General features: G+C 50.6%; 1 protein-coding gene across 1 annotated transcript; it reads left to right on the forward strand.

The window, feature by feature from the left end:
* The first annotated feature begins 1,436 nt into the window (after positions 1-1,436).
* On the forward strand, positions 1,437-8,559 carry LOC122475121. The gene is made up of 4 exons (XM_043566814.1): positions 1,437-1,577; positions 5,989-6,142; positions 6,260-6,622; positions 7,492-8,559. The coding sequence occupies exons 1-4, from the start codon at positions 1,437-1,439 to the stop codon at positions 7,887-7,889; spliced, it is 1,056 nt and encodes a 351-aa protein (XP_043422749.1). The 3' UTR covers positions 7,890-8,559.
* Positions 8,560-10,005: the final 1,446 nt, after the last annotated feature.

Consider the following 10,005-nt stretch of genomic DNA (forward strand, 5'->3'; position numbering starts at 1 on the left):
ATGTTGTCTCCTCTCAGAATCACATAATTTGGGGCCATCTGGGTGGCTGTCGGTTGAGCGTCCGACTCTTGGTTTCAGCTCAGGTCATGATTTCAGGGTTTGTGGGCTTGAGCCCAACATACAGGCCCTGCTAGCAGCACGGAGCCTACTTGGGGTTCCCTCCCTTCTCTCTCTCTCTCTCTCTCTCTCTCTCTCTCTCTGCCCCTCCCCTGCTCTCTCTCTCAAGATAAATAAACATTTTTTCCAAAAAGAGAATCACACCATTTTTATTACCACCTCGGGCTGGGTCTGGCCAACACAGGTTCCCGGCCCTGGTTCAATTAACTGACAAGCAGTCCCTGCACGGTGACAGCTATAGGGCAGAGCCCTAGGGCTATGGATGAAACTGAGCACAGAAGCCGAGACCTGCATTACTGAGAATGAGAATCAGCCGAAGTGGCAGAATTCAGGCGGATACTAGGCGTCACAAGTCAGCAAGGCCACAGCACAGGTGAATATGGGGCCTCTTCTGTGATGCTGAGGGTCCGGAGTTCTCCATTATTGCTGGTAGGGGAGGTGGGGAGATATCCAGGATTCATCACAGATCTATTTCTTCTAAATCTGGAGCAGAATCCCATAATTTTGGAGAAGGAGAGGCGTCTCTGAATTAGAGCTGCTGGTCGTGAGCTGCGGGAGACTTGAGCACAGTATATTGCAGTGGCCATTTTCTGGAGTGCGGGGCTCAGGTCTTCACTCCATCCAGGCCGGTCTGGGCTATAAGCTTCAAGAAGACAGTTGCACCAGAGGTGCCGGAGTTGGGGCTGAATTGGCTGGACTCCTTACCTCGTACGCTGAAATTCGTACATGAGAGGGCTCCGGCCTCGGTGTGGAACGTCAAGCCGGTGGAGGCACAGGACACGTAAGCAAAGATGGACAAGACCGTTATGCAAGAGTACTGCCCTGCCACACAGAGACCTCGCCCTGTCCAGTGACTAGCGCTGAATTGGGAGTCTCAAATGCTTTTCCCGTGGGAACCAGGGATGTTCGGGAGGTGTGTTGGGCCTCGCAACTGAGGTCTCTTAAGTGTATTTATCACTTTTCCCCCCAAAGATTCCAGTCTCAGGTCTCTTTATGGCCTGACTTCTTTGCCAAGAACTCTCGCCTGTGTCACCTGCATTGAAGCCTTGGAAGGTAAAGGGCTGGGATTTTAGCTTCTATCCTCAACATCACACGGACCCATGAGCCTGACACGATCTTGCCCGGTGAGGGGGAGGGGGGGCGGAGCTACCAGAACAAAGGTGTCGCATGGCGTCCCCTGAAGAGGTGCAGAGATACATCTGCCACATGGAATGCTGAAGGCTGAACACAACACCTCCCATGACCTCTTGTGAGGAGCAAAGGAAACCACCTGGTATGAGGGCTCAGATCCTGGGGGCGTTGAAGTCCAGTGAGGGTCGATGCCGGTAAGGATTAGAATGCCAGTCCCCATGCAACACTACACTCAGCGCGTGGAGAGAGGACGGAATCAAAGCTGCTGCGCGGGTTACTGCGAAACGTGTACTTTGGGAGAAAAACATCATTTTGAGATGCTCGTCCAGGTGAGGAGCAGAGCTTGGTGAGGGAGAGGGGAAGAGGCTCTAAGCCTGGCCTGAGCCTGGGGCCCAGTCGTCTCCCAACACACCCCTGCAGCAGATGGGCTTTCTCCCTGCTTGCAGATGGGCGCTGGAGTGGGATGTGGAGAAACCGGGAGCCATCCTGTCTTCCTCCTGTGGTCCCCCTTGCGGCCAGAGAGAGAGAGAGAGAGAGCTTGGCGCTCTGATCTTTAGGCTCGTCCTTGCCACTTCCTCCTTCTGGCACATCAGGCCATCAGATGAGAAGTGTGTGGCCACAAACACCTTAAATCCAGAGGTTTGGGCCAGAAATTAGAGGTCCTCAACTTCCTTGCTCAAACTTTGAGTCACTCCGCCTGTTTAGGCTGTACTTCCATCACTGTGAATCCTCGATATCAGCAGGTGATAAAAAAAGAAACAAACTCTCTGATGGTAAGACAGTGGGTGGGGAGAGGAGGGCAGTTGGAACCAGGGAAACCTACTGACTGGGTGCAGTGATATTCTGGGCATTAAGTGATGAGGGTCCAGCCTACATGGTATCAGAGACAAAGGGGAATGAATAGATGAAAACCTTCTTTAAAAAAAAAAAGGTGAGCAAAACTTTGTGAGAATTTGGAGTTGGGGAAAGAAAGGGAGGAACATCAAGAGAACTTCGGGGTTAGTATCTGGAAACAGCTTCATCCTGAAATACGTCCCCTTTCATGCCTTTCTCCCCTTTTTAGGAGTCGTTTAGAAGTCATTTCAAAGCTACTACCGCTAAAGCCCCATAATCCTTTGTCCTTAATTCTACAGTCCCCTAAGATCTCTGCACTGAAATCTTTTCCATATACTCATGCGGTGACGAAACATAACTGAACCGATAAAAGGATGTTCATACTCTTCATTTGTCCCGCTGAACAGTCCCATAGCTCATTGCGGGAACCTGGATGCGTGTGATGAAGGCGTGTGGCCGGTATCACTGGGTGCGTGGGTACGAGGCACGTACAGTACGTGCATCACCCCTCAGCACCCCTCAGATGGTCCACTCAGCGGAAACAGCACCCTGCTTCCTGGGAATGGGGCACGCGGTCCCCACGCTGGAGCTCCTCGGCAGTTCTAAACGCACATGAGGGAGCACCCAGTCCTACTCCCAGACCCCTGCCTGACCCAGGGCCAACTCAGCCAGGTCATCATCGGCCTGGGTGTCAGTCTACACTGCAGCACCCCAGTGCTTTGAATCCACGTGGTAAAACTGGCGGCTTCCTCGATGCCATCTCACGCTTAGCCTAGCACCTCCCATTGTCATTCTTTTATGATCTCCCAAGTAGGGCCACCTCACTCTAAATATACCGCCCCATTTTGTCATCCTAACCCCTCTCTGGGCAACTGGGGCTAACGGCCAGACCGAGCCCATTGAAAGTCTTGTGCAAAGCAAACCAATGATCATTTGCACATGGCTCTTGTGCAAATGCCTACCCTGTGTCTCATGGTGCTTTAGAATGTGTGCATGTGTGTATACACGTATGATACATATTCACGTGGGTTGTTATAGTGATATGTTGATAGCCAACAGATCTCTGGTGGAGAGGATCCATTAGAGGAAACGAAACTGTTTTTGGTGGCTATGAACGCAAAATGTGTATGAAGAAATAAACATTTTTTGTGTCCACCTGCTTTGTTTCTAGTTTCGCCACCAGTCCCTGGCTGGGTGGGTCAGAGCAGGAACGACACGCTGTCGTTAAGAAGCTCATAGTCTAATGCTTGAAGTCTGAGTTTAAAAGCATGCATTTTTTCCTTCTTTGTCATTTTATAAGATTCCCCAGTCGGAAAATATGAAAGAGTAGTTCTTAGAGTTGGGCAGACTTAGAATCAGAGGTGGAGAAGCCACTTCCTGGGCTCCGGTCCCAAGAGATTTAATTGGCATGAAGTCCTAGAATCTGTGTGTTTGACATAAACACCCAGGCAGTTCTAATGCAAGTGGGCTGCAGACCACAGTTGACAGAACATTGACCCACAACGTTGAATCAAAACTGTAAATAGGGGCGCCTGGTGGCTCAGTCGGTTAAGTGTCTGACTTCAGCTCAGGTCATGATCTCACAGTCCGTGAGTTTGAGCCCCGCGTCGGGCTCTGTGCTGACAGCTCAGAGCCTGGAGCCTGCTTCGGATTCTGTGTCTCCCTCTCTCTCTCTTCTCTCTCTCAAAAATAGACATTAAAAAAAGCTGTAAATAGGGGTACCTGAGTGGCTCAGTCAGTTGGGCATCTGACTTCGGCTCAGGTCATGATCTCATGGTTTGGGGGTTTGAGCCCTATGTCCGGCTCTGTGCTGACAGAGCCTGCTTTGGATCCTGTGTCTCCCTCTCCCTCTGCCCCTCCCTACTCATGCTCTGTACATCTCTCCTTCAGATACAAATAAACATTAAAACATTTTTTTAAACTGTAAATAAATGTGTTTTACTTTAATTGAGAACCTGGAATTGAAAAGCATATAAGTCATTCCATAAATCTTGACATAAAGATCTTCAAATATTCCTTAGGGACTTTCCTTAGTTATGTTCTTTTGCTTTCCAGCACTAAAGTGAAACTCACTCCACAGTTATTTCTTAGAAAGAGCTGAAAATTTAAAACAACAAGAATAAGAACAAACAACTCAACCACTATCACCACCACCACCAAAAAGATCCACCAATAGACTCCTGCCTGGGGTGTAGACATGCCCCACTTTCACGATGGACGGAATGGCCTCAACATCTGCTTCCACACTCGGCTTCAGTTGTCCCAGGAGCGTGCTTGGCTGTCCATACAGAGGAGCTCGCTGGACAATCAGCAGAATGGGTGAAAAGTCAGCAAAACCATAAAATATTACTTAAAGACAAAGTAGCAAAATGCTTATTCAAACATCCAGAAATTTTTCTTTCATCTGGAAGGATGGAACCGGGGCTGGTAGGCACTGAGAATATACAATCAGTAATCAATGAAGAACTCGTATATTGCTTCTAAGAAATCCATTCTATGTGCATGACATTTATGAAAGCAACAACATATGATGTAAATCTCAGATCTGCTCAGGATCCAGTCACTAATCTCTTTCGGGGAAAAGACTTTGAAAACCATCCTTTCATTCCACTCTTGGGCAGTGTTGAAAAGTAGCTCTGTGCCCGAATAAAACTAACTGCAAATAAAAAGAATCTTTGAGAGGGGGATGCCCCAGGGTTTTACTTTCCGTATGTTATATTCTTTTCCAGTAGGTAACAGAAACAGAGCGCATTCTTTTTTTTTTTTTAATGTTTTATTTATTTTTGAGAGAGAGGGTGAGCAGGGAGGGGGCAGAAAGAGGCAGGGACAGAGGATTCAAAGCAGGCTCCACGCTGACAGCAGTGAGCCTCATGCATGTGAGATCGTGACCTGAGCCGAAGTCGGACCTCAACCAACTGAGGCACCCAGGTGCCCCAAAACAGAGCCCATTCTTAAAAAAAAAAATCTGTGTGACCACCAATGTCTTCCAATGTGTATAATTCATATAAGAGCCATGTCGAGCCCTGGGCAGGGAATGAGGTGCGATCCTATGGGAAAGAATGAAAAGCAAAAGAGGCAAGTACCTAATGTGATACTTAAACATGTAAAACTAGCTCTTCACCTGACAGACAATCTGCTGAATGTATACAAGGTTTATTACACCCAGCAGATCTTATTACGGCTCAAGAGAACAAGCTAAACGCTCGTGTTGGTTTCTACTGCTGTCCTAACAAGTTACCATAAACTTAGTGGCTTAGAAGAACACACGTTTACATCTCACAGTTCTATGGGGTTAGGAGTCCACCAAGAATCTCACTGGACTAAAATCAAGATGTCACCAGGGCTGCCTTCCTTTCTGGAGGCTCTAGGGGACATTCTGTTTCTTTGCCTTTTCTAGTGTTTAGAGCCTCCCCCGCTGCTTTCCTGCATATTCCTTGGCTCCTGGCCTCTTCCTCCCTCTTCAGCACTGGCAACAGCACGTGGAGTCCCCCTCCCCCAGCATCTTTCTGACCTCCTTTTCTGCCCCTTCCAATCTTAAATCCCCATATAATTACATGGGACCACCTGAATCATCCAGGTCCTTAACATAAGCACATCTGCAAAGTCCCTTCTGCTATGTGATATATCCACAGGTTCCAGGGACTAGAATGGGGACCTCCTAGGCAGGAAGGCGGCGTTACTCTGCCTACCATCACACTATTAACTCAGGTGCCAACTAATAAATAGTAAAATTAAAAACATATCTTTTCTAATTTTGACAGTTTAGGAAAATCAGGACACTGTGCTAGACCACAATCTAGAACAGCAAATGAACACAAAGCCAAATTAGAACCTTAGAAGTGCTCCACTGATGAGCATAAACATCGCACAAGTACCAGTCTCTGGAGTCATTGTTTTGTTCTCCAGGTGTGGCTTTTTTCCCCCTGCAAAGGCAGACTGATGGCAGAAAGCTCGTCCAAGGCGAAGAGGGCAGTGGTGGCGGAAAGGCAGGCGGGGGCCGAGTCCGCCTGCCTGCCCGGGACCCCGCTCTCAGCCGGATCTAAAGGAGGGGGGGTGGCAGGTGGAATGGTTTCCTTTGGACCTGCCGTTGCCCGAGCTCGGGGATCCTTGTGCGCCGACCCCAGGCGGCCACCAGGGGGCGCGGCGGTCCTTCCCTGGGAACCCCCAGCCCGCTAAGCCCGCGGGCCCCCGGATGTGCCGCGGGGCGGGATCTCGCGCGGCCGCCCGAGTGTGCGGAGGCTGCTGACGTGCGGTCGCGGCCCCCCCGGCCAGGCCTGGGGGCGGGGCGGCGGCGGAGGCCGCGCTCCTGGGGCAAAGCCACCTGCCTCGGTCTCCCCCAAACCGGGCTCTGACCGGAGAGAGACGCATCCGCGCTTCCCCGGGGGCGGGAGTCTCTTATCTTCGCGGCAGGGGCAGCCTCTCCCGTCTTGGCCGCCGGGTGTGTGCGTGTGCACGCGTCTGTGTGTGCATCGCGCGTGCGGGCACGCGTGCGTGCGTGCGCCGGGCAGGGGCTCGGGGCAGAAGTTGCCGGGAGAGGAAGGCAAGTCCGGGGAGGTGGCTGGCAGGACCAGAGCTGGAATGCCCATGCGGGAGGGCAGCAGGGGGTGGGAGCGGGAGGAAATGCCCCTTAATGAGGTTACGGTTCTCCGTGTTGGGCTTATTCCTTCCTTTTGAGAATTGTCTGTCCCGGTGGGGGTTTTTTCCAGAAGCCTGAAACTTGACCGCGCCACTTCGGGCTGTGAGTGCACCATCACGGTGGGCGTGTAAGAGGCCAGCTGGGCCTGCACAGAGGTCTTACTCAGTGCTTCTGGATGCTTAGGGAAGGACCTGATGAGTGGAGCCCCTCCTGGGGTCTCCTCTGGAGCAGCACGGTGAGGTGTCTGGGGATCTTTGCCCCTCCCTCCAGTGCTTGGGTTGCAGCTCATCCATTTGGCGAAGCTGCTGTCTCTTGCTCACTCCCCAGGGGAGAGAAGTCAGGCTGAGCCCAGTGTTCCCCAGGGACACCCAACAGACACCCTACAAAACCTCAGAGAAAGTGGGGACTTCCCATCAGGCCACCTTGAGGTCGTGTTAATACTTCCTTTAGAAGAATTTTGAGAGAACAGAAATGATTGAGTCTCTCAAGAATGTCTTTTAAAGAGGCATGTCGTCGGGCAAGGTCCCTGTTTCCAGCCCCGACCTCACAGGAACACCCACTCCGCTCTTGGACGTGGGGACCTGGGACTTCTTGCAAACCCAGACAGAGTCTAGCAAAAACTGCACTTAGAACTGGCGCCATGCTTTTTCAATACGAGCTTGGAGGGTTTTCTTCCTTCCAGAGCTCACCCTGGCTGTGGCTGTATTCTCTCTTCTGTAAAAGTCTCTATCCAGAATCCAGATCCACATTTTGCAACCTTGATTTTAAAATAGGGGTGCCACAGCAATTCACAGTAACAGGAACTGGATTTGCTCTCCTGCCCGCGACAAGAAAACATCACAGACGAAACGAGACAAAATACGTGACGTGCAGATTTTTCAAGAGACTGGGCAGCAGGCAGAAGAGGACGGTGATGCCCCAGAGGACGGGAGACAAACAGGTGAGCCCTGCAGTTGCTTCCATTTGCTGCCGGAGAGAGTTTCCAAGTGAAACACGGGGAGGAGAAACCGAAGAGGAGCCCAGTGGACCTCGAGTTGAGGACACTGAGCCGAGACGCCATGGAGGCCACGGTGACCAGAGGCCACAGGACAGAGTTCCAGAGAGGAGAGAGCTGCAGAAAGCCAGTCAGGAACATCTGTCCAGGGGGCCCCTCCAGCGTGCAACACGGTAGTGATCAGCACCCACATGTGAGGCAAAGTACCCAAGGTCAGGGGTAAGCCATTTGACAGGACTAGAGGTAACAGTGCCTGGCACTCACACAGGGCTGGGAATGATGCTTGTTCCCAACAGATAGACTGGAAGGAAAAAACATCCTCATAATTCATGGGGAGGGGTGGCATGCTCAAGGAGGTCTTTCCTCAGTGTCAGGAAACTCATTAGCCCTGGACTGAGCGCTTCTCTGGGCCAGTTAGCAAATCCTGAAAGCAAGACCTGAAACTATTTCCAAGTAGATGCACCCCGAACAAAGCTCAGAATTTGTAGCAACACGGAAATACCAGCAACCAAGCAACCAACACGATCAAACTCGGGACATCTGGCATTCAAAGACTTCAAGGTACACAAAGAGGCAGGGAAATGACCCCTAATGAGGAGGCCGATCAGTCATTTGAAAATGGTCCAGAGCTGGCACAGATGTTAAGCATCACCAGAGAAGGACATTAAAGCATGTATTAAAGGCATAGTCCGTGAGTTCAAGACGTTAAGTAGACAAATGGAAAACGCATAAATGACCCAGTCTAACTTTAAGAGATGCCAACCACAATGTCTGATAGGAAGTGTACTGACTGTAAGAGATTATCAGCGATTAGAAAACGCAGAAGAGGGGCACCTGGGTGGCTCAGTCAGTTAATCATCTGACTCGGTTTCAGCTCAGGTCGTGATCTCACAGTTGGGCTCTGTGCTGACAGCATGGAGCCTGCTTGGGATTCTCTCTCTCTCTCTCTCTCTCTCTCTCTCTCTCTCTCTCTCTCTCTCTCTCTCTCTCTCCCCCTCCCCTGCTTTTATGTGCACTCTCTCTCCCTCTCTCTCAAAATAAATAAATCAGCTTTAAAAAAAGAGAGAAAATACAGAAGAAAAACATTTGCTAGGACTTGTATTGAGTCTGTAGATCCCTTTGGGTGATGTTGCAACCTTTACTCCATGAAATCTTCCAGTCCATGAGCACAAGATGTCTTTCCATTTCTTGCCTTCTTTAATCTCTTGCGAACAACGTCATGGAATTTTCGGTGTACAAGTCTTTTGCTTCCTTGACTAGATTTATTCACAGATACTTTATTGTTTTGGGTACTGTCGTAGGTGAAACTTTTCTTCATTTCCTTGCCAGATTGTTCATTGCTCATATATAGAAACAGCTAGTTTTTCTCCAACTTGTAGCCTGCAACTTTACAGAATTAGTTTATTGACTGTATTAGTTTTTGTGTGTGGATTAGTTAGGAATCTTCTGCATATAGGAGCACATCATCCCCCAAGAGAGATAGTTTCATTTCTTCCTTTCCACCCTATTTTTGCTTACCTTCAGTTTTGAAAGATATTTGAGCCAGGCGTAGAAGCCAATACCCCACCATAAGCCACCTGTGGACTCAGAGATGATCAGTGACAGGCAGGAGCTTCCCTATTTTGGGTCGCCTCGGCCCGGGAGTCTCGGATCAACATGTGCAGCCTAGGCCAGGGACACAGATCCGGGAGCCCTTATTCTTTGCAAACCCGCTCCAACCGGAAGGACCACAGCGACCCCTGGAGGCGCCTCCAGGGATGGCTTATGGCCTGGGCGCTTCCAGGAAGCCAGAAGTCAGAAAAAGGCGAATCCCAAAACACCTAGCCAAAGACCCTGTGTAGACATAGGAGAAGGTTAACAGAGACCCAGGCACTCTTCTTCAAAGGGATCGTGAGCCTCAGCATGGGCTCAGGTGGGGGGACTGCTGACTCTAGACCTTGGGGTCTCTGGGGTTGGAGTCTGGAGGCCTCTGAACAGGACTCTTCCAGGACGCTGAGCCCCACGGGCCACCTCACCCTCCTGCTGGCCCTCCTGCTCCGGGGGCAGAGCTGTGGAGTCCAAAAAGTAGAACCACAGGCTCTTGCGTGGGGAGTCCTTTCTCTGTTAGGAGTTAGATTAGGACCCCAGCTGCAAGGCTCCAACACCACACCGTGAGCCCTCCACTCCACGAATGACCATAGTGCTGTGGTGGGGTCTCAGCATTTGAGGTGAGGCTCATAGCCAGGTAATGCTGAAGATCTCTCCCTCCCTCTCTTCCCTCTCTCCCTCTCCTTCTTCCCTCTCTCCCTCTCCC

The sequence above is a fragment of the Prionailurus bengalensis genome, chromosome D4 (assembly GCF_016509475.1).
Source record: "Prionailurus bengalensis isolate Pbe53 chromosome D4, Fcat_Pben_1.1_paternal_pri, whole genome shotgun sequence".
In the NCBI taxonomy this organism is placed as follows: domain Eukaryota; kingdom Metazoa; phylum Chordata; class Mammalia; order Carnivora; family Felidae; genus Prionailurus; species Prionailurus bengalensis.

Bases quoted from the DNA above. Each gene is read 5' to 3' on its own strand.
- LOC122475121 (XM_043566814.1), top strand. From the start codon at position 1,437: ATGCCGGTAAGGATTAGAATGCCAGTCCCCATGCAACACTACACTCAG. The intron at 1,578-5,988 runs GTGAGGAGCAGA...TTTGTTCTCCAG, and splicing joins ATTTTGAGATGCTCGTCCAG to GTGTGGCTTTTTTCCCCCTG. The intron at 6,143-6,259 runs GTGGAATGGTTT...CAGCCCGCTAAG, and splicing joins TAAAGGAGGGGGGGTGGCAG to CCCGCGGGCCCCCGGATGTG.